This window comes from Varanus komodoensis, unplaced genomic scaffold, assembly GCF_004798865.1.
Source record: "Varanus komodoensis strain SLA01 unplaced genomic scaffold, ASM479886v1 scaffold31, whole genome shotgun sequence".
NCBI lineage: Eukaryota > Metazoa > Chordata > Lepidosauria > Squamata > Varanidae > Varanus > Varanus komodoensis.
The window spans coordinates 5,858,573-5,883,397 of NW_025335780.1; the positions used below are offsets into that span (position 1 = coordinate 5,858,573).

The 24,825-nt window shown below is 40.8% G+C and overlaps 1 protein-coding gene across 2 annotated transcripts in view; it reads right to left on the bottom strand.

Annotated features, from left to right (window-relative positions):
* DACH1 (dachshund family transcription factor 1) overlaps window positions 1-24,825 on the bottom strand; it is a 396,438-nt gene that overhangs the window by 102,964 nt on the left and 268,649 nt on the right. For both annotated transcript variants that reach the window (XM_044437902.1, XM_044437901.1), the window contains exons 4-6: window positions 22,340-22,512; window positions 12,474-12,609; window positions 10,284-10,418 (exon numbers count right to left, since the gene is read on the bottom strand). In XM_044437902.1, coding sequence (XP_044293837.1) covers window positions 10,284-10,418; window positions 12,474-12,609; window positions 22,340-22,512 — 444 coding nt within the window. The remainder of the gene's footprint in view (window positions 1-10,283; window positions 10,419-12,473; window positions 12,610-22,339; window positions 22,513-24,825) is intronic.

Below are 24,825 nucleotides of genomic sequence, written 5' to 3' on the forward strand. Positions count from 1 at the left end.
AAAACTAACCTCTGGCATATCTGTCCCCATATTCTTTTTTTGCTTTAAGAATCTGCAGAGCGCATGTTCAGGATCAGCCAAGCTTTGGCACAGCACAAGACACCTTGTGATGTTGCTATGAGAGCTACTGCAATGATGTGTAGCCGGGAATGTGGGGAGTGTAGGGGGTGCAGTTGTGAGAATGGTGAGGCAGACACAGTGAGTCTGGGATGTTTTCAAGTGGGGAGAAAGGACGCGCATTATCAAGGCAAACGACATGCCACCCTACGTTGACCATGGCAGGTTAGGAGCCCAGCTGCTCCATGCTCAGAGGTGTCGCCATGTGTGACTCATTGCAGAGTTGTAACTGTAAAGAAGGCGCTTGTACATTCTTTTCAGGATAGGTCCAGCTCAGAAAAACACATGCACATATGAACATGGATTCACATATGGCAGACCTCCAAGAAAAATATAAGATCACTCACCCTAGGATCAGAACTCTTAAATTCACTTGAACCTCAGGCCAGGAATCAGAAGAACTTAGTGAATTTCTTTTCTTCACTGAGATTAAACTTTCTAATTAGAAAGCATTAGTAAAATTACATGTAATAGAAAGATTTTCAAAATAATTTAACAGTCCATAAAACTAGCAAACAACCCAAAATCCATTGCAAGTATACTACAGGTGTTTGGTTAGGAAAACTATTTTTAATTCTAATACTATACTAGGAAGAGGCTGTAGTGCAGAGAGGTTAAAGTGAGCAGAATCCAACAGACTTGAAACTCTTGTTTATAAGGTAATATCTGATCATAAGTAAAGGCAACATAGTTATATTTCTGGTCCTTGGTCCTCACAGATCCAACCTCGAAGCTAAAAAAATTAGCTGAAATTTAGCACTAAGCCTTGTTATGTATATGGAACTTTCCAAGGCTATATATGCAAAAGTAACTTCTTACACTGATTTCTATATAGGCACAGGAGCTATTGTACAAAATGTATGTGCTTTCCCCCCCTATTTGCTGCTTCCAAATGAGAGAAATAGCAGTTGGTCATCTGCTTTCATACCCCAGCTCCGATTTTTGTGTGCTGGTTGTGAACCGTGACTTCTTGAGTATGAACAGAAATTGTCTGCTCTAAAATTCAATCACTCAGGAGAACAAAGCACCTGTTTCATAAGGACTAGAAGCTCTTTGTCATTTCCTCTCAGTTATCACTGTAAGAAGGAGCAGAAAAAACCTGGTGCATTACACTGTTTCAAAAGCTGTGCATTTATCTCTTCTACTAACCAATTTTGTGGGAAATTATCTCCCTCCAAAAAGAGAAAATATACTTTGCAAATCTTTATTTGGATTGCAATGGTTATCTAAAAGACAACTTGTAATCATTAACAGAATCCAGGCCCAGATCCAAGCCCACCCCCACAGCAGGCAATTTCCATAAAGCAAATGTAACTGTTCCATCTTCCTGCTCCTCCTGGATCCAGGCCTGATACCCCTGGATCCGGGCATCAAATAGTATAAGGAAGATCTTGTGTGAAATTTCCATGGTTCCTGGAGAAACTGGATACACAGGGTCAGTGTAGGATGCATCTTAAAATTCCTTAATGCCATGGGGTCAGAGCTGGGATCCCCATTGTAGAGAGGCCTGTGCAGAATCCACCCTTTCAACAGTTTGATAAGGATGCCATTTTGTGTCTGGACTGAGGGGGGAAAAGGAGGAGGAGAAGAGCTCAGGAATCAGAAATTCCCATTTGTGTTGGCCGAATAGGTTAATTTTTTTACATGGCATTTGTTCCTTCGCTATCCCATTCCTGGCTTTTGCCTTGTAATTCGGGATGTAACCCTTGGTATATCTAAGACAGGATTCATGTCATTTTCTCTTAGGGGCAGAGTTATGCTGCAATTTCCATGCACTGCACCACAGGTGCGGCCCATTAGATAAGGGCTTGCTTAAAGCACCAAAAATAGCATGTATGTGCTGTGCAACAATAACACTTGCATTGCAATGGAATGCCCAGAGGACCAAGGAAAACCTTATCCTAGAAAAAGCATGGGTTAAATCCACCGCTAAAGGAACCTGTGAATGAAGAAACAATGAGAATTGTTTCCTGTGAATTCCTGTGAATGAAGAAACAATGAGAATGAGAGCCAGTGTGGTGTAGTGGTTAAGAGCATGGGACTGGGACTCAGGCGATCTGGGGTCAAGTCCCTGCTCAGCCATGGAGCCAACTGGGTGACTTTGGGCCAGTCACAAGCTCTCAGCCCAACCTACCCCACAGGGTTGTTGTTGTGGGGATAAGATGGAGGAGGAGAATGATGTAAGCTGCCTTGGGCCCTTTGTAGGAAAAAGGCAGGATGTAAATAGAAAAAAAATAAATAATATGCTGGATTAAGCAATGTGGAAGTCCACTGATTTCTGTACCCACTTATGTTAAATTCTTTGCTTATTCAACATTCTTACAAGTCAGGCAGTGATAACAATAATAAGTATACTTACTAGATTTGGAAAATGTGCTCACATCATAGCAATACCAAAATCATATGATTACCTTGTTTGGTTACTGGTATTTTTAGTGCCACCACGATCCTTGTGCATAGTGAATTGGACCTGGCTCTGATCCACAAAGGAACCATAAGAAACCAATGGAGGCAGATGGCAGCCAGTAGCACTCAAGTGGATTAAAAATGAATCTGGTTTTTTTTTTACAACTCTGTTTGATTCCTAAAGAGGGCCACCTGGCACCATCACTATTCTCATTTCAGTGCCAGGCAAAACCCATCCTCTTTTGCACGTATTTTGAGAATTGATTTTAACTCCTGGTTATAATAGCTCATTCTGCTACCTACAGGGTCCCTCCCCTCCGTACTTGTATGCTGGCCTGTTTTCTAGTGTTGTTAACCGCTTAGAGAGCCCTGTTGGGCTATTCAGCAGCCTCTAAATTCGAATAAATAAATAAATAAATAAATAGTGAATACACGTCTTGGCTTCCTTTCTATGCTGCCTTTCAGGACAGAAGTCCTCTCAAGTTGAACACTTAAATCTGTTTCATCTCAGACTTTCTGTGGAGATAATTTCTGATGATGTCAGGAATGCTACAAGTTAGGTAACTGGTCCATCTAGATTGTCAGGCTAGAAGCAGACTTCCAGAATTCCCAAAAGGAGTCTTTTCAAGCCCTAGCTGGGAATGATACAGATTGACTTGCAAAGCAACTGTTCAACCACTGAGCAACAACCTTCCATTTATCACAGATTCCAACTGATTGGATAGATTGGTTAAGTTTCTATTCCTAGAAAACAGTGACACTCAAAACTCTGGTTTAATTTCTCCCACTATTTCTTGCAAGAGTTCAACATATTCTTCATCTTTTAGCATGTTGCTTTTCTGTAGAACAAACGGTTCAATCCCAGTTAATAAACACAAGCTAATTAAGGCACAATTCTATGAACATTTAGATAAAATATCCTATAATTTCCAGCATTCCCATGGCTAGCTGGCCAATGTTGGGAGGTTTTAGGATGTTTCTCTGTCTACTCATGCATGACTTATGACTTGAAGTTTGTTAACCTGATCATTTCCAAGTGCAGCTTACATGTCTCATAAGCACTTTAGAACAATACATTTAAAATTAAACTAGGGACAAATTTCCCAAGGGTTTGTGAGGAAGTGACCTTACCACTGGTGCAGAGGCAGATGGTTTGTTAGTTTTAAATATAATCATCAGGTGGAAGCAGCAAATCGGATGACCATGAACCATCCCTCAACCCTGGACCCTTTCCTTCTGAGGGGAACAGGCAACGGACCCAGGGGGCTGGTCATTGTTGTGACAGTTGACAATGGGAGCTCTGTCACCACAATGGCTCTTACCACCACCTAAAAGTTAAAGGAAAAAAAATGTGGAGATGTTTCCCCCTTGCTGTTAATGGACAGCTCACCCTTTGAAAGAGCCCGGCAATGGCCCTCCAGATGACCCTGTGAACAGGGCAGGGAATGCTGGGTTGAAGCATTTAACTCAGGCTCAAGGCATATATTCTCAGCGCTACACAGGACTGGACCATCTGGTCCCTCTCAGTGCAGAGACGTGGCCAAACAACTGGCCCTCATTCCCACTACAATCACTTCCACAGAAACATGACGGGGGTGGCTTTGTGTGGGTGGTTGTAGTTGTCATTCTAATTGGCTCCGATTTCTTATTCAGTGGAATCTAAAAGTGAAACTTCAGGGCTGCGATTAACTTTTAAAAGAATGGATAAACTGTCCATCTTACTTACAGATGCTGCTGTGGTGTACAACAAGTAGTGGCAAAATGCGACACTCCCTCAAAAAGAAAAGAAAAGGAGTAATAGAAGCAAGAGAGAGGCAGGCAGGCCTTCAGCACCACAAGAGGCATAATGCCTGGTTTTAACTTGGTGCAAGAAGAACTGCACAGATGATGCTAAACGTATGTGTAAAAGGGAAGTGCTCCACTGTAAGGGGGACACAGCACAGAGGCTTGTCCCCTTGTGGTTCTATAAGATACGGAAAACACGTAGAGAAGATCCTTCCCCACAGTTCTCAAGGTACAAGCAGGCTGAGATAGGAAGATACAACTCCAGGTACTTGAATGCTAAAGCTGTAATAATTCAGTGGGCATCCCATTTAAAATTTAGGAGCAAATTCTTTGGAAGTGCTTCTTTAACCTGAGGACTCTTTTTCCAGAACTGGTAACCAAGAGATAAGGGTACACAATCAAGTGCTAGGGGTCTAATTGAATTGCAAGTACCACAAGATGGGCATCTATATGGGAGGGATACCTCTACAGATACATAGTTTAGAATCATCATCCATTGCTAAGGCCAAGAAGGTACCAGACGGCTTTAAAAGGAAATTAGACAGATGGATGGAGACTAAGGCTGTCAATAACTACTTCTCTGATGACTCTATAGTATCTCTAAAGTCAGAGCCAGTGTGGTGGTGGTGGTTGTTCTTTTACATTTCTATACTGCCCCTAGCCAAAGCTCTCTGGGTGGTTTTCAACATTAAAGTCACCCATCCTGCTTGGCTTCCAAGATCTGTAGCAGTTGATAAGAAATGCAAGTGGGTTGTGGCTGTTGCGCTTATGTTCTCTCATAGGTCTCTAGATGGCTACCCGAGTCACAGGGATGTTGGCCTAGAGAGGCTTTTGATGTGATCCAAACAGGCTTCTTCATTCTGACCAAATGCTTATGGATGCAGATAAGTGCCAAGGGCAAGCTGCCAGCACTACCATCTTCCTTTAGTCAGTGAGTAAAAATATATGGAAAGCAGGAGGCTTGTGCACGGGAGCCTTGCTGGATCTGATCAAAACCTCTTCTATTCCAGCATTCTATTTTTCTTTCACTATACTACCCAACCAGAAACTTGTGAGAAGCCTTCAAGAGAATGTGGACAAGCGCCCCCTGCTGGCCAGATTGCACACAAAAGTAGCGAAAACTATTGGTTCCTTAACAGGGGATGGAAGAATGGGAGGATGCCCAGTCAGAGAATGCACTGAAGTCATCTGCTTCACACACACATGCACCTTTATCTGCTTAGAATCACTTTTAGCTCTAGGACATATTCCTATTTAGCAAGGTAGAATTTCATTATGTCTCTCTAGACATTCATAGGCTCTATTTGTATAAACAAAGGCAATTTCTTTGGATTTCTCAATTGATGTCTGTGATAAGGTGCATCTGACTTACTGAGACACTGCTGACAATCTGTAACAGCTTCATACAGGCTGTCAAGAAAAAATCTCCGAAAAAAAAAAAAAAGGCTCATTGCTTAATTTGCTCTTTGCTTGTTTTTCAAAATGGTTTTCACCAGACATTGTTATGAAGTTTGTGAATATATATTTTTTTGCTTAAAACTGAGGTCATCTCAGAGTTTTCAACCTAAGAGCTTCCTTTTAATTAGATCTCAAGGAACATATTCCCACTACACCAGGGGTCCTCAAACTTTTTCAACAGGGGGCCAATTGAAAGGTGCCGGCGGTGGGTGCGGGCCGCCAAGGCGGTGCCGGCACGGGCCGTGGACCGGTGAGTGGACAGGGCATGCATGCAGGGTGAAGCAGAGGTGGGGAGGCGTGTGCGGCGAGCCGGGGGAGGGCATGCGGGACCAGGCAGCGGCTTGTTTGCGCGGAGATCGTTTTCTCCAAGCGAGTCCAAAACGATCTCCACATGAGCAAGCCGCTGCTGGGTGCACACGCGGCGAGTTGAAAACCTCTGAGGCAGGCCGGATAAATTGGCATGGCGGGCCAGATCCAGCCCGTGGGCCGTAATCTGAGGGCCCATGCTCTACACTGTGGAGTTACATTCAGGGTTCATTTACCATTGGTGTCAATCTAGCAAATAAAAATAGATGCAGACAGAATAATCTTTTGGATCTGATGCCCTATTAAGCACAATACAATCTGGCACTTTTGTTAAGTGTGCAGGCAAAATCAGTTCCAAGGAGTAAGTAGCCTTTCCCCCACTTCAGATGCCATGGCAGTTCCTAGGAAAGGAACGGGTTTATTGGAATGCGCTCTATGTGGAGCTACCCATGAAAGGCAGCCACAGGTCAGAGGTGCACAAAGAGGTGGCTAGCCTGCTTGTGCGAATCAGTGCTGGAGCTCACTTTTAAAACCCAATTTCCTGGAAACCAAGCAGCATCAGGGCCAACTTCTTCCACATGTTCCTCCAGGCATACGCTGGCTCTTAGCTGAGCCATTTCTTCAGAGCTCCCACCTCATGAAGCAAGTCTGGTAGCTGAACCTACCTTGTGGACAGGGGAGATTCGCCCGGTGCTGACCCTGCATGGTTTTCGGCAGTATGGAGAAAAATGCCTTTCCAAATGTGCATTTGATTAAAAGTTCTGATAGTAGTAGTGCAGTTGTGTTTTAGCTTTGCTTTTAATCCACTTTTTAAAGATAATGTGCTTTTGTTCTTGGGGAGAAGAGGTTGAAGACTTTTCAGTATTGTTAACTTTCTTTGTTGCCTTGAGGGAAATAAGCTTTTTAATATAAATGCCTTGTTGAGAATTATTTTAACATTTGAAAGAGAGCATGCTCACGTCCTGACAAGTCTATCTGTTATACTACAATGTTTTTAAGTGGCATCCAAAACAAAGATTTGACTCTGGCGTGCAGGCTCCTAAAAAGGTAAGACTTCTGTTCTGATTAAAACTTGGGCCCAGTGTGAAGATTATCTCCATGGACCATGTTGTACTTTAGAATTTAAACAAACTGGCTTTCTTTTTTAAACTTGGTTTTGGAGATGCTGAAAATGTAAAAGTCGGTGACTTTATGAAAAGTTAATGGAAATTCAGCATACACATTCAAAATCGGTTGAGAACAACACACAGGTTTACATCATTTCCATTCGGCTTTGGGTCTGGCTTGCAGAATTTCCACTTATAATTAAATATAGCAACATATTTATAAAGCAGTTATTCATAAGGAACATTCAGCACCTCATTGTGTAGCACACTCTACACAACTGAATTAAGAGGGCCTACTGCCAAGAGCCCAGGATTAGAGGAGGAAATGTGCCGTGGTTTGTGCATTTATTTTGCATAAATCATTGAAAGATGCATAAAACTAATGAATTGCGCTCTCCCCAACCCCAGCATTTGCTGTTGATTTTATGTGAATGTGACTCCTTAGTTGCAGACCAAAGGATTTTGTGTACAGAGGCAGTATCCTAACCATGGTTGCTGCTACTTATGGTTCTGTACATGTAGTATTATGATTAACAACTGGCTACCCTGTAATGTTATCCCTAAATCTGCCCCGAGTTGGCTGCTTCGCCTTTTGAAATGCAAGGGGGATACGGCAGAGGGATGGCTGTAGGCTGCAAATCTGGGTTCCAGTCCTCAGTTGGCCACAAAACTCACATGGGTGGCTTTGGGCTAGACACTGGCCATCAGCCTAAGCTATCTCACAGGATAGCTGAGAGGAGGAAGATTATATAAGCTGCTTCGAGTTCCTTGAAAGAAAAAAGTTGGGATATAAATATAATCCATTGATCAAACATAGGAACAAACCTGTATCAAAGTGAATGAATTTATGCTCATTAAATAGTTAAGTAACTATACGTATTCAGTGTGGCTAGATAAAACTTTTTTTAAAAGTAAAAAACTTACTAACTTAATGATTATGAAGGTGATTATAGAAAGTCTTTCTCCTCCTGTCCTAAGACTTGAATCATTAAAAGGTTTATTGCCATAAAATTGTTTTACATTTTTTAAACATTCCAAAGAAGGTAAATTAACATTCTCCTTCACATTAGAGTATTTGAATTAAAAAAGGGAGGAGGAACAATAAAGGAGAGGTTAATTCAAGAAAAGGAGCTTTTTCAACACCTCACAGTTGTCGTTATTAAAAGTCATTTTAGCTACAATTGATGGATTAGCACAAATGTGTCCTGGAAGAAAACGGAGATATGCACAAGTGCTTAATGCTCAAAAGTTCTGTATTTTTTAATAGACAAGTGATGCAGACAAGGCATTTTCCATCCTAAGAATATAAATGCCTGAATCTATTTGGTTTGCATTCATTTCTCCACCTGTAATAATGATTAACGATTCTGAATTATTAAAGGTGGTCAGAAACAAAATTGCATATCTGAACTGCAGGTCCATAATGATGCAAATAGATAATTACTATCTGTGCAAATATCTCTAAGTGAAATCACTTGTTTTAATACAGGTGAGCTTGGCCTAAAAGTTACCGGGCTGGCTCAGGAGATATGATAAATGCAGTCATGACAGAAAACAATTTTTAATTTAGTATACCCTATAAATCTAGATAACCCATGAATATTTACAACCAATTCAGTAGCAGAGAAAGGGCGGGGGAGGAAAAGGGACAAAAGAAGGACTGTGACCTAAACAATGAATGTTTAAGAAAAAGAACTCTCAGCACTTTCAGTATGAATGGAGACCCATCCTTGCCAAGCACCATACATTTCGGGCAGTTTTAAGAAGTCCCACTCGTCACTGAAACTATGTGAAATGTTTAAGTACTTCGCTGAGCGTCTACAGGATTTTAACAGGATGATCTATACTTTTATATTATAAATCTGAATGAGCTGCAGCACAGACAGTTCCTAAAAATTAAAAGCAAGTCTGTTCGTATCACACTCCCAGCATGGATAACATTTGCAGAGACTAACTGGGGGGCATACAAGGAGCTGTAACAGGTTGTGTGTGCAATGAACCAAAATTAATGATTTGTATAAAAGAAATGTTGTTCCCATTAATTTTTAGTGTAATCTTATTAAAGATGCCACCTGTCCAAAATGCAAGTGTCCAGATTTTAATTCACTTTCCATATCTCATAGTAGCTGCGCAGAACAGAACTGGGAACCTTTTGTTTCTATTAAATGAGGCCACAAAATGTGTCCTCTTTTAAAATCTTCACTACGGCAGCAATTCCATACAGATGTACCGCAGCACTTACTATTATGGCTTCGCCCTGCATTGCCACCAAGCTGTTCTCTTTGAGTGGAACCCCTATTATCTCATCCTCTCTCACTCCCAAGGAAGTCACTAAAAGTCTATATATCATGTACACAAAATTATAGTCTCCCTCAAATGTATTTTTGCAATATTAAAAATAAGGATATTGCTTAATGTTTCCTATAGAGAAGTGAGTAACCTCAGAAGTCTATATAAACTAAATAAGAAGATGGCATAATAATCGATAGAAAAACTAATAGACATTAATCTAGCTCATACATTTTCAGTCAGATGGCTGATTAAATTTAAAATAAATTGCATGATATCCGCCAGTCTCATTTTATACTATTAACAGTTGCAGGAGCTAAGTAATTTAGCCTCTCTTCCTTCCCAAAACATGGCCATCAACAGTTATCTCATAGTAGTTGACTTTAAGTGACTGTTTCTTTGATCAACTACAGACACATACCAATTACATAAATAATTCCTCAATGAAATATTCCCGAAGAAAGGGCATCTAAAAGGTGAAACAGATAAGGACTACATTTTCATATTTGTATTTCACTGTGAGATGTTAATCACTTTCTTCCCCTTTCTAGTGTCATTATTAAATAATTTCTACAATTTAATTTTTATTATTAAAGTAATTAATGCACTACATGAGCATGTCCTCCCACACACAAAAGAAATTATGTTATCTTCCCAAATAAACATGAAGCTAGTACTCTTCCCTTCCCATTTACCCACTTTCACTTGTGCATCACCAGTGGAGGAATTAGAATGAAAAACCACATCACGTGATGTCTAGCCTATAACATTTCTTTCTTTTACACAACCAAACAATAATTTGAAACAATTGTCTACCTTTCTCCATGTGCATTCTCTTTGAATCATGCCCACTATCGTGGCCAGCCAAGTCACCTTCTTTTGGACCAGGTAGGACATTTGGCGATAAACCCATCAACATCTGGTTCATGGACAGACCATTCTGATGAACTGCTGCTTGCACCATGCAGACAGACAAGAAACCAAAATTGATACGTCACGGTTAATGAATTCCACAATAATTGTGACACACAAAATAGAACCTGTCTAATGGTGGAAAAGCACCAACTTTCCAGCCACATCTACCCATAGGGCATGCATGTTTCACTCCCACTGTGGGTCCACTTGATAGTCACACTGTGATAGTCACAATGACTCCAACATTGTCCAACCTTACAATGTTGGAGTCAGGTCTTCACAAATTATGGATTCCAAGAACTATGAATTCTTCGAACCATTTAAGATTCCTTGACAGAAGGCAAGTCATATAGACACCCGTTATTTTTCTGCAAGGCAGAGTGCCGTTTTCTTCATTACTCTCAGTAGAGACCCCTTGCTGCTCTAGAGGATCTCTACTCCCACCTCCTCCCGTTAAACAACTTGGTCGTCCATACGGCATATTAACAGGAATTGTGAAAAAGCAGCGAGGACATATCAACATCCTTCTGGATAATTTTTGGTATCTACAATAGGAACAGCCTCATATGATTTATGGAGTGAGAGCTGAAAGGAAAAGGGTAACTATTTCCTAGATATAAGAACATGAGAAAGACTAGCAATTCCTACTGAAACAAACAAGTGAAATAATTTAAGCCATAATAAATGAAGAAGGGCAAGCACCTCAAGAAAGAGATGATTTGACTTCAAAATGGATTCTGTGTTTAGATCGTTTTATTATATTACCAGAACTGGGGAGACTGGATTCAAGTCTGCGCTTGGCTATGAAGCTGACTGGGTGAATCTGGGCCAGTCACTGACTTTCAGCCTAACCTGCAGGGCTATGTTAAAGATAAAATGAAGAGGATCAGGTAAGGAGGCATCTATAGCGATTTCCTTCTGTTATTCATCTCATGCGGATGGCTATTTAGATATGTGGTTTGCCTATTGTTTATTTATTTATTTGAAATATAAGTGTAGAATCCTTTCCCCTCTTTTTCTTCTGTCTTTGAGTAATGGCAAATAAACATTAATAAAATGAATGAAACAAATGTTTTATGCCATATTCTTCCTTTTGCTTTCTCTTTCATTGTTTCCTCCATCCCCATCTTTTTCTATCTCTTTTGTATTTTCATATAAAGGAAGAAAAAGAGAATCATGAGCTCCTCAGAGGAAAAAGCAGGATATTAGTGGAATCAATCAATCAATCCACACTAACTGAACACTGGAACACAAACTCAAGGAATTTTCCACTTAATATTAGACCCAATAAGATAATGTATAAATAAGAAAACTGTTTAATTTAAATTTGAGAGGTATCATATATAAAATGTATCATGTTCTGAAAATACTGAAAACTAAGGATTCTAGGGTGTTTCTTTCCAGATAGAACTATGGGAAATATATGAATGCAAATAATCATTGTCTTCTATTCTCTTAAAAAGAATGATAAAGAGATTATTATTTTAAAGAGAGAACTTCTGAAATTAAGTTGGATTTAGATGTACAAGTTAGCACAATACCATTAGGTAAAACACAATTTTCTTCAAGTAAAGTTAGGTCAAGTTTTATGTATACTAGCTACAGGGTACAAACAAACAGATCGAGATATATGTTTGTGCTATCCTTTGGTTTTCTTGACAAATATTTTGATTCAGTCTTGTGCAGCTTGTTACACAACGTGAATACAGAAGCCCACCAAGTGCTTAAAATGTGCCTCTTACGGTTTTGTTTTATTGTGCTTTGCCTGCCTGGAAAAATAACAAGAAAGGTGCTTTCATCCACTTGGCTGGTGTGTGATATCACATACAGGGACAGAATTCATGCAGTCTTGGTCTGTGAAAGTTCATTATTGCAGAAGTAATAAATTGTTTTCTGATATGTGTTTTCTATCTCTGTATTGAGTGCATCATGCCATTAGGTTCTGTTAGTTATGTCAACAGCAGGATGTTTGATACTGTAAAATGGACGAGTGGAATGTTCACAAATAGTCTTTACTGGCAAAAGTGGTGAAGCCCTGCTTCCACCAGATAATGGAAGCAAAGTGGTAGGAGAAAAAAGATGGAGACTCACGAATTCGGTCCGAAGAGCTTTCAGTCCGGGCAGGGGAGCTGGATACACTGCTGCTACGGTGAGATGATGGATGGCTGCCAGGCCGTCGGCCCTCTTCAAGGGATGGGGCTGGGGAAGGGCTGTCCGGAACGCGTTCCTGCACACCATCAAGGAAAACAAGCAAATCAATACACAGACAAACAAAAGAACGCCATTACAAATCAATGTTACTTTCAGAACGTTCTTGGTTATACACATGAGCCCGTAACACCAAGCTGAACTCCTGCTCTGTATACAGTTCATATCCTGAATTGGGAAGCCATTTGAAGTTCTTTTGATCCTTAATCCCGAAATAGCTGGACAAACACTAGACATGTAACATGTCCAAGGTGGGATGAGTCTGGATTAGCTGATTTTCAAGTTCCAATGCACTGTCAAATTAAAGATTACTCAGGTGCATGGCATGGCAAAATTAACTGGCCGAGTTTCTATAGAGAATGATAAAACACACTCAGTATTCTTGATAGATCTCAATATTGATTTTAAACTAATGGTCCCATAATAGCATGGAAGCACATCCTGTGAAGGATGTGCATGAGAAGAATAAATGGGTCCAGTTCTGTGAGATCTTTACTAACTTGGCATCCAATGAGAAGCGGTATGTGCCTGAACAGGGCTAACGTGTGTAAGTCTTTGAACAGATTTCACAATGACTGCATATTTTAAAGTGGGAAATTTTGAAGAGGAAACCATCAATTTAGCCGATTCAGATGTTTAAAAACATGCTTTACACGTAGTTTCAGTATGTCTCTATCCAGGCTTTCTGTTCCTAAATACAGGGTTACATTGCAGACAACTGAAAAACACAGGCAATTTATTTCTATACACTTAACTGCTATTTCCATACAAATTCACAGAAAATGTAAGTAATCATTTCATTTAATACATAATTTTACTGTTTAGCCTGATAGCTTCTTAAGGGCTTCATTAAAATGAAATCCAGTGAGCATATAAGATTTGAACAGAGTTGCATAGTAAATTAATTTATTTTAAGAGTTTAATATGTTTATCATATTTATGTATGCCTTCACAGAACAAATTATAATATAGAGAAAGCAGAAGAAATGCATAGGGCAACACAATGCAATTATGACTGAAACAAAGGAGATAATGAGTTTTATTATTGTCATATAACAAGATGAACCAAGGAGGAAGCCTACGAGAGCATGTTTTGTAAACTCAGTGTATCAGTTCATTTGTGAAATACCCTTTAACCTTAATAGAAATTCAACTGAACTAGGCAGAGGTAAGAGCGTAATTAATTTAATTCCTGAAGTCTCTGCCTCATAGTCTTGCTTCATAATTCCTCTAATCAATAATATGCAATCTCTTGCAATTTTCTGTCTTTATCAAAACTAGCTGCAGAAATAAATGGAAATGCTAGTAATAAATTGAAATACTCTCTTCCTCTAAAAAGAGCATACTAATAAACTATTGATGGTAAAATATCGATATGCAAAAGTCATGGTTTCCTCCATGTCTTTCTGGGAAAACAGATTTTGTAAAACATTCATTGTTTACTTTAAAGGTAGTTGATTGGAAATTATTAACAACTTCCATAAATGTATTTAGTTAGACAGATACACTTAACCTTTAAACAGCTTTCATAAAACAGAACAAGATGCATGGACCTAGAGACCTACATTACAGAAAGGATTGATGGGATTCATTGAGTTCTGTTTCTGGTCATTTGGTTTTCTTCCAGTCTTTTGCTACTTACATTAAAAGTATATACGGAGACCAGACTGAATTGGTGGGCAAACAGAGGCAGTCTGGCTAAATTCTGACAGCTAATAATCCCATACCGCTAAGAGATTCTCCTGATGATATGATCTACAGAATACTCTTTGGAGGCCTCTGGCAAATTTCAGGAGCTCTGTGCAACCTGTGTTGGAAACAGACCTTGCCTGACGGGGCAGCCCCAAGAGCTACAGTATGTCTTCTCCCATCTAATTTTTCTCTGGTCCCGTAAGAGAGTCCACAGGTGCCACTTTTATACAGTCTATGCTCCTGGGCCTGCAGACAGACGAATGACTAGACTCAGGAGAAATCAAGGCAACAGCTACCGCTGCATCATCTCTCAGTGCTGCAGGGATCTTTAAGATAATGGGAGGGATTGAAACTTATACATATTTTGCATGCACTTCCTGAAATAATACTAATTAAAAAGCTTTGAGTTAGTCAGGACTAACTTCATCCCCATTTTTCTCAGTGGGTCTACTCATGGTCTGTCTAAACCAGGATCTAATCCATAGTATTAATTTTGGGGCTACAACCTGGCTAATCACTTAACCAGGTTTGGGTGATATAGCAAGCATTGTTTGTTGCATGAGAAGAAATCAATCTAAAATCCCTTGAAATTACTTCCACCCCATTTTTTTTTTAAATAATGAAAGCATGCATCCTATCTCAGATAAGATAACATGAGCACTTTTTGTGCTAACAATTAGCACAATTAATTAATTAATTAACTAACTAACCTACTGATAATAAAAACCAGGGACATAAAACTCCACACACAGAGCTTCTAAACTCAGCCCGCATTAAAGGGTATGAAGAAAACTGCAACATGCTGAACAACTAATTATTTTAAGTATCTTCCCATCTGGAAACCTGGCCGCAGCTCATGATGATAAGAAAAAGCCATAAAGTCCTGAGCTCCATGTTAAAGGTGCCCAACATACAGGTATCCATTTTCCACCTCTGAGATCCAGTTCGGATAACAAATGTCCCTTTGCAGTGAGAACCAGGCCTGGGTGGAAGTTTCTATTTTGCAACGTTCGCTTCCTCACTGTGTCAAATATCCTGTGTCTCATAATTGCACACTTCTTGGGTGATTTGGTAATTTCTCTGTGTAATGAATAAAAGGAAAGGTCAAGAGGAAAGAGAAGGTTTGGAAGAGGTATGGGGGGAACACACAAGCCCAGGGTGTATTCTGAATTTTTCCGGACCAGACCAGCTCTAAAGGCATATACTGTCTTCAAAGGTCCTATATGAATTTTATTTCCAGCCAACTCTTTTCCTAGACATGGCAAGTGGGAAAATTTTATGGAAGATTTCATTAATGATAATCTCAACTTTTGTGTCTACACCATTAAGACAATAGTTACACTTTCCAGTGTCATCTTTGGATGTTGATCATGCTATTATTAATTAGCTGTTTCTTGTATTTACCTGATTTTATTTCTGTAGTTGGTATTGATGTGAGTAGCCCAAATCCAGGAAGATGTCAAGATATCAATATTCACCCAAATAAAAAAAACTAATTTGAACAGAGGCATACGAGTGGTTTATATTAGTCTGGAGATTTGTCATTTCAGATCAACTCTGGTAGAATGGGAACTGGGTAGAATACGAATAGGTAGGAAACAACTGAATGCTCTATTCATTTCCTCTGACCCAAAACTCAGTCAGGCCTTTTTACACACAGAGAGGCCCCGCTGGCATAAACTGGGTGAGGCTGGTCCCCCTAATTTTTTTCTGCATCCTTAATTCTTTGCACAAACAAACTTTTTGTGTGTGTTTCCAACACTGCCCTATGCCATAGTAATTCCACATTATTCAGAGAAGCTTACTACCATGTCGGTCCACAAAGGACTGGAGGCTTAGAAACCTCCTTTGAAAAGTTTAGTACTGTACAATTGGATTTCCTCAGCTCCCCATACCTGAGACAGAAACAGCTTAGCATCAATGTAGGAATAGGAAGTCATGATCACATCTTACAGTTCCCCTAAGGATGACTGTGCATGTGATCTCTCATAACTGGAAACTGGAAGCATAAATATTCTCACCAGAAGTAGTTCCTTCTCGGAAGCTCTTTCTTTCTTAGTTGATTCTGGAGTGGCTTATCTTCCCTAACTAGGGAGAATAAGACTCAATATCATGAAAATAAAGATCCTAGCCTGCTTTTGCCTCTGGCAGAAGTGTTCTCGCCAGGCGTAAGACAACTCTGCTACCTGCGAAGGCAGTTGGTGAAGAAGAATTTAACTCCTACTTCAAGATTTTCTGCTCCAATGTGTCCCCATCACCTCCTGACCTTACCACATTACGTAGGAATGCCTAAAATGAGATTCCTCATATGTTTATGTGGAAACCACTTAGGGATTCTCTAAAAAGGCAATATTTACATGCAATGAATGAATGACTGTTGACTGGAGTGGTCTAAAACTCCTTCCCATGATCAGGAGCACCCCTTCAGTGTGCAAGGAAAGACCTTTCCTTGTTCGGTACAAAGAGGAAAGCTGGGGGTGGGTCTGGTGCCCTTCCATACTTCCATCCCCACATGATTTCTCTGAAAGCTGAACAGGATTCAAGAAAAGCTTTCATATTTTATGTATTTAAAATTGCGTTACTACACATGGTCCAGGAATGCACCGTACAGACTGACCCTAGGGCTGGTGACAGGAGTTGGAGTAGCACAAGAAACTATTGTTTACAAGCTGCTTGAAGAGGAGGTGTAAAGCCCCGGTTACATTCTGCAGTACACATCCTCTTCCACTACCCAGGTCGGAAAAAGGTGGGTAACAGGACATTTGAGTGGTTCTGAAAAATCCTTGAGAAAAAGCAACACAGAATATAAAGTCACTGAATTTAGAGTGACAGCCATGGAACTTGATTTATTCATTAAGGGGAAAAAAAACTTGTTTGGAATCAAGTTTCATAGTTCTCCTCTTTATTTTTTCTCTCTCAAAGGAAAGTTTCTGAAATGCTTGCTGTCTGAATTTCTCCCAAATTTTGGAGTTCGGCGTTTTCTCATCTTGGTTTTGTAAAGGTTCTCTGAGGCATAGGAAATATTTTTCTGCAACTCATAAGCTTTTTTGCTGCAGCTCTTTAGTTCTCACCTCAACATAAGTGTGAGTTCCATGTACTCTCAGGTAGAGATCTCCCCAGTTAATCTTTTTTTTAACATTTATGAACTGTTAAAATGCTGCAAAAAAGCTATCTTCATCTAACTGCATATATTGTCAGATGGATAGATAGAATATTTGGTGTGGTGTTTAAGCAATCTGAATGTGCAGTTGTGAGCATTTTTAAACACTGCAAAAAAGTGATCTCCAGGTGGTAGTTGATTAGTTGCACAAACCTTCTTTTTACATGGATATTTACTCATACGCAGCAGTCCATGTGTGCTTAGTAAAATACCACCCAGAAAGATTCCCAAAGTAGCCTTGCACACAATCACATCAGAAATACACTGCATATTCCATCCACGTGCAAATGAGTGCCTGGAACTCAGGGCTCATGAAGAGGACGGTTCATGAAAGCTTGCACCATAATATATGTGTTTGCCTTTAAAGTTCTTAAAAGGCTCCTAATTGTTCTGCTGCCACAGACTAAGAAGGCCATCTCCAGTAGTCCTGGGAGAAGAGAAGGTAGCTGGGCTAAAGCTGAAAGCTGGATTATCTTTCCCACACGCTAATATACAGTCTGCCTGAACAGGCATTGCACCCATTTGGAAGGAAGAGGAATTTTTGCTGCCTGTGCACCTATACAGCACAGACATTAGCAAAACCTGTATAAATCCCATTTTTCTGTGTATGTATACTAGACATAATGCGTCAATGAGCCTTTAAGAAACAAAAAATTATTACACAAGGGTGGTTGGGGGAGATTTCTGAATCATGCATGTAACAGAGAGGATTCAGATATGCACACGCACATCTCACGCTTCAAAGCCACTGTTTTGGCCAAAACCCCTAATATACCTTCATTCCATGTGGAATGGAAATAGCACTCCCTGTCCCATCCTCCCACTGGGAATGGGCAAGGCATCCCAGTAACCAAAGCAGCATTATGCCAGGTGTTATGCAGGCTAGATGGTCCATCACAAACTGCTATTTCGATGTGTGTTTCATGGAAACATGCAGATTCTGATATGGTTTTGTGGCTGCCCGCTCACAAACATATTACCATCGGCTCGGAGTCGTTGCATTTATCTCAGTGTGGCTTCGTATCGCTTGCATTTATTTGGGCAAAGTCGAGGCTGCTAACAAGCTTGGCTTTCTGAAGCCATGGGCAGGTGATGAAAGACATTGCCAGCCTGAAGCATTCTCAGGTCACAGCTGTCACGCTCACTGTGATTTACTGTTGTCACAGTCTGTTGTCCCTGCTCGTTCCTGAGATCTTATTTCTCCAACTCACAGATCTCAACATTCAATTACAAAAAGGGTATCTAATGTTCAGCACATTTCAGAAAGGGCACAAGCTCTTCAGGTGGGATACAGTATCCAGCTCTCGTCTCCCTTTCACGTGGGCACTCCACGCCCTCCCTACTTGATTCTTAATGGTCTGATTTCATTATTGTGCTGGCTTTATTCTTTTACAAGATTTGAAAATGAAAATGTTTGCTTTCAGTGTAATTTTAACTCCCTGCCTTTGAAAAATGAAGGGCTGATGGACAGCAGAACCGGAGCGCAAGTTTCCAAGTTTAAGATAACAACACAAGACAGAACAACTACAGGAACTGCAGGGACATGCCAGCAGGAGAGTCAAGCCAGCAAGCCTCTCTAGATCAGCTTTCCTACTGAGAAAAATCAGAGAGTGCGTCATTTCAAGGATCTCACACATAGCATGACAGAAATTTAAATTTTCACTTGCACCATTTCAACGTTCTGAGATTTATTTATGTCCCACCTATCCCCAGTAACTGGGTCTGAAGATGGCTCGCAACATCAAAAACAAGTACAATTAAAACTTATACATAGAAACATACAAAAGTTGAAAACATAATTAGATCGGTTAAGTTTAAAATCATGCAAAATGTCTAAATTAAAAACTCTAAAAACAATGTAAAAGAGTGGAATGAGTCCAACTCACAGGCCCAAATCAATCTCAAGTGCCTGTTGGAACAATAAAGGGTTCACCTGCCATCAGGAACCTAACAGGGAGGATGCCAAACGAGCCCCCTGGGAAGGGAATTCCAGAGCCTTGGGGCAGCCATGGAGAAGACCCTCTCACACATTCCCACCAAGCATCCCTGTAAGGGAGGTGGACCAAAAGAAGGACCTCTCCAGAAATTCTTAGAGCCTGAGCAGTCTCCCAAGGGACAATACGGCTGTCAGACCATATTGGGTTCATCACTGGCATTTTGACTTGTGCCTGGAAACAGACTGGAAGTCAGCAAAGCTCTTCCAGTGGGGAAGCTGTGTGCTCCCTGTAGGCAGCCCCAGTCAAGAGCAGCTCTCTGCACCAGCTGGAGTTTCCAAACACTCCTCAGAGGCAGTCCACATAGAGCTCAGGACGCTAATCCAGACGAGCCTCAACGAAGGCGCATGCCACTGTGGCAAGTCAAGCACCTCCAGGAAGGGATGCTGGCATGCTGGTTTTAACTGTTTTAGGTTCAGAATGAGAGCAGTAGAATTATTTCAGTTTGCATGGAGCAGTAAGCATCCCTTTCCCTTCTCCTGATATTCCCACATTCCACATTTCCACAGTACTTCAATGCACTGGCCTAAATGAATTCTGTCTTCTGCAACCGAAGAGAATCAGTTGTGAAAGTTATGTGTATATAATCCACCCAAAGCCAAGGGCATCCTTGCTGGCTGTCCTTCAGTGCAGAATTCCCTTCCCTGCAGGCACCCCAAACCCAAGTTCAGAGAGCAGTGAAAGACCTTTAAATTCAAAATGACTTTGAAGACCAGCGATAGGGTGAACAGAGCAAATTGTGATTTCTTCCATTTAATTGGGTATCTGTAATTATCATATTGTAACCAGCCTTTGGGAATGGGAGTCTATAAATCTAATTAATTAAATAATTTAAATCCCAGTATGTTCCATAGGATAGATAAGCACACTCTGAATTATGCACTGATTTATTGCATTTATTTACCACATTTATTTATATTTCATTTTTTTCCAGAATAAAAGTCCTTTCAAAGTGGTTTACAGTTAAGGCAAAGACACATTAAGAAAATCACTATAAACTTGTTTCCCCCAAAACAACTCTCCAAGTTCCATCAACGGATAGTAGAAAGCCCTGTGGAAGTGTGTTTTCCCACAACAGGGCATAAGGTGTGTTTGTTTGTTAGTTAGTTTGTTTAAAGTTTCTGTATGCCGTCCCCTTGCTATATAGCCTCGGGATGGCTCACACATTATGACATTTCAGATCTCATCTAAAGAAAACTTTCCCAGGAAAGTTCTGTTAATTATTTCTCATTGCTTCGACAGATTTTAGAGATACTTGCTAAATAACTTCTTTCTAAAGCTGTACATTTAAAGGACAAGAAAAGAGCCAGTGTGGCGTAATGGTTAAGAGCTGGGACTGGGACTCAGGCGATCTGAGTTCTAGTCCCCGCTCAGCCATGGAGCCAACTGGGTGACTTTGGGCCAGTCACAGACTCTCAGCCCAACCTACCTCACAGGGTTGTTGTTGTGGGGAAAAGATGGAGGAGGAGAATGATGTAAGCTGCCTGGAGCCCTTTGTAGGAAAAAGGCAGGATATAAATCACAATAAAAAAAAGGGGGGGGGGCTTCCTTTCTAATGCCATCAACCGTACTGTGGCGGTAATTTAACAATTATATAACACTTAACTCATCAGGTTGCAATCCGTACAACAATGCCTATAGTATTGGACCCCATGTTGCAGATGGTGCCGGAGAGCACAGCTTTCCTACCGTCTCTGAATGAGTTCATGGCAACGGTAGCATCTGAACTAGATGCTTTTTCAGTAATCCCACCTTCCCTTAGCTACTCTGCTACACCAGTGCCAACCAGTTCCATTGCCAAAGCCTTCCTCAGATCCCATGCAAGGAGAAATCATAATCATCCGTTATAATTCTTTTTTATTTATTTTTGATTCCTTTAAGCTTTTATTTTCTCCTGCCCCTAGTAAGAGGTGTGTGACACACAAAAGGGGGTTTATGACAGATTCTTTATTATCTTCATACACTGAATAACTCCCCTCAAAGCTACATAGTCCTGGCAAACAGTATGTGGCAGCTAATACCGCCATAAACGATTCTACAAAACTCGATTTAAGGACTGCCTGAGGGTGAAATTATATGCAATATTAAAGGCAGGGAGCAGCTTCTATTTTGTTTGATTCTGAAGTGAGCTTTAGTAGCCCACCAAATATTCATGGCTGCCGGAACCCAGTCCTCCCCGGGGGGGGGGGGGGCTCACCTGTGACCTCCCGCTGCTTTTCTGAAACTTTCCCTTATGCTTCCTCTTGCAAGCATGTTTCACTTCAAGTACCTTAGAAAGGATCTGGCTGCTGAAGAATTCAGCAGCTCTATGCATCTGAGGCAGACATTCCTGATGCCCAGTCTTGAACATACAGGTGGAGTCTGTCAGCCCCTTCTTTCCTCTTTCAGAGCTTTTTCTCTCTCCAGGGTGTCTATTTGGTTGCAAGCTAATCTTGGCTCTTTTGGCACTCCATAGCCATTACAGATGGTACTTAAAATTATATTAAAATTATTCTGGCAGTTACAGAAAAATGTAACCCAGGGAGGGAGGAAAAATGGCCTCCAGGCTTCCCAAAGTTGCACACCCCTGAGATCAAGGTATAGAATAACAATTAAAATGTCCAGTAAAGAAGCTTTCCAAAGAGCTCTCCATAAAAATATGCTTCTTGTTCAAGCCTGGGACCGGCTTGTGAGCACTGGGACCTCCAGGAGTTGGTGCATTCTCAGAAATAAAGATCCCCTCTGAAAACATGGGAGAGGACAACAGCAAGCACCTCACTTTGGCTGGATTGTGCTCTGCATATGTTATTAAACACCTTTACCAATTTTCAGTTCAGAGAAGCGCATTCTAGAGGGCATATATCTTGAAAAAGGTAGCATTCCCTTTCTTGATCCTGGAGTTCTTCCTTAAACACAACAGTTACCTTAATGACAGACGTCTCGACTCTGGAGGGAGGGCTCTGCACCTGTGCCGCGGCTGCCATGTTTGCAATCGTACTGAGGTGGTTCATTTGACTCATGGCCATCGTGACCGAGGCTGGTGGGAGGCTGACAGGGATGAGAGGGTGAGGCATCATCATAAAAGGAAGCTCCAAGCCTAAGGGGAAAGCAAAAGACACACGTATAATTGTTAAACACCCAACGTTCCAAACATGGTTGACATTCAACAAAAGCGTTATCTCACCAGAGAAAGATGAAAGTGTTACTCAGTCCTTCCTTAGCTCATAAATGTTACTCTAATGTGGACACATGCTTTACATTTCTACTACAACATAATATATATGGGAGAAAAATATCAGTGCTTGGTAAAGGAAGTGCAGCCAGCCTTGGACAGGGATATATGAGGTATTTGACAGAAGTCCAACTCCAAATACCTTGGTCGCAGGATTCACTGTGCCCACCTTGATCAGTCTTTTGCAGGGTTAACATCGATCCCTACATTCTGGCTGAGAAACACTGGCTGAAGGGCATTTTGCCCTGTGGTGCAGTGTTACACTTTGCCATAGTAAGTGCTCATCACCACCATTTCCATAGCCATCCCCTGAAAGTGAATCCAAAAACGCAAACATCTGTCTTGATCTACATCCACAAACAACTCTAGCCCTTTGATCTCAATAGGACTTCACTGCCCATTCAGGACTGAGCTGCTCCCAAAACACTTGCATTACAACAGGAAGCAATCTACTGTTGTTGAGAAAGTTGATTTACCCTCCGCTACTGTGAGAATGAGCTAAGTGCAGAAGGAATAGGTAAGCTAGACAGGGCTGGTAGATAACGTCAGAGTTCTGTCAATCAAAAAGTTCCAGGACTGCATTCTGGAAGGCCTGGGCACCACTACACCACAGCACAGACTATTAAAAATATGCTCCCACACTTCAAAATTTATCCCCACAACACTGGAGTTACCACGAGTTCAAAGTTGCCAGGGAAAACTGCACAGGGTTGATTTTAATAGACCACTATATCAACGAGGAGGAACCTATTATGCATGCCTGATAGCAGATCATGAAATACTTTTTCTACGAGTTCAATGAAGGCTTCTGCATACATCTGCCCTTTGTAGTATGCGCTCTCTTCCTCTGAACACGTGCCAAGAGGTACGTTAGATTTCCTTCTGAGAAGTCACTGCTGTCTGCACCAATCCTATTTCATGCAGTGAACTCTTCCATCTTTTAGACTGGGATGAGCAACTTACGGCTCTCAAGATGTGTTGGCCTATAATTCCATCACACTCCACCATCAGCTATTCTGGCTAGGGCTGAAGGGAGTTCTAAGCCTAACCTCCAAGTTCTAAGCCACTTGGAGAACCACAATTTCTTTTATATCTGTATCTCACATGAATCATTACACCCCACTTGCTTAGTACCAACCTACAGATTCAGATAAATCATGCAGTATGGAGATCCAGGGATTCAACTATTTCAGATGGGAGATAATATATTTGAATGGTCCATCACATTACATCAGTTCGACTGCCGGAATGTCAAAAGCATTCCTGGTTCAGTTGACTCTCCTTCAAGCCCACAACACTGCCATCTTAATTTCCTGGGTTCCATTAGTAGGGAAAAGGAGGACATCGTCCTAGCTCTGCTTAGCTGCTGTTTCCCGAACAAACGTCCTCTTTACACCAGACCCTCTAGCAAAAATGCCATTTTAACTCCCAGGACCCAGTAAGTAGGTTCAGTTGTGCATAAGGGAACAGCTCAGGAACCCTACTTGGATGCAGAGAGCTGTGCTTCAGTAATCCAGGCCGATTACTGCAATGCTTTCTACAAAGGGCTGCCTTTGAAGATGATCTGGAAACATCAGTCCCATTAAAATCATGCTGAAAGATAGTTCACTAGGATTGGACAATTTGAATTTAATGCAATGGGACAGCCACACTGGCTTCAAATTCATTTCCAGACCCAATTAAACTAAACAGGGTTTTTAAAGTCCTTTAAAGCTTGGGACCAGGCTACCTTGAAATCATCTTCAAAGGCCCTTTGCAAGATACTTCCTTAAGAGATGCTTATCAGGTGACTATTAAAGAGAGCTCCTTTTCAGTGGAACATACAGCTGTGGAATACTCGGCACATCTGGACTCATCTGGAATCTTTATAGTATCAGGTGAAGAGTCATTTATTTTCTGAGTGTTTAAAATATTTAAACTTTTAAGTCCTGATTTAAAATGTTATAAGCTGTTTGAGAATATTGCCAGATTTATTTTGTTCTCTGCTGCCGGGCTTTGCATGTGCCATCACAGTCTTGGATTGTTGTTAAGGTTTTGCTTTTTGTTTTTTTGTATTTGATACTGTTATTGTTAGCTATCAAAGAATCCTGTTATTGGATGGCATATAAACATTATTAATTTAATTTATTTAATTAATTAAAAATGTGAAGGCACTGGAACTACAACAAACGTGGGCAG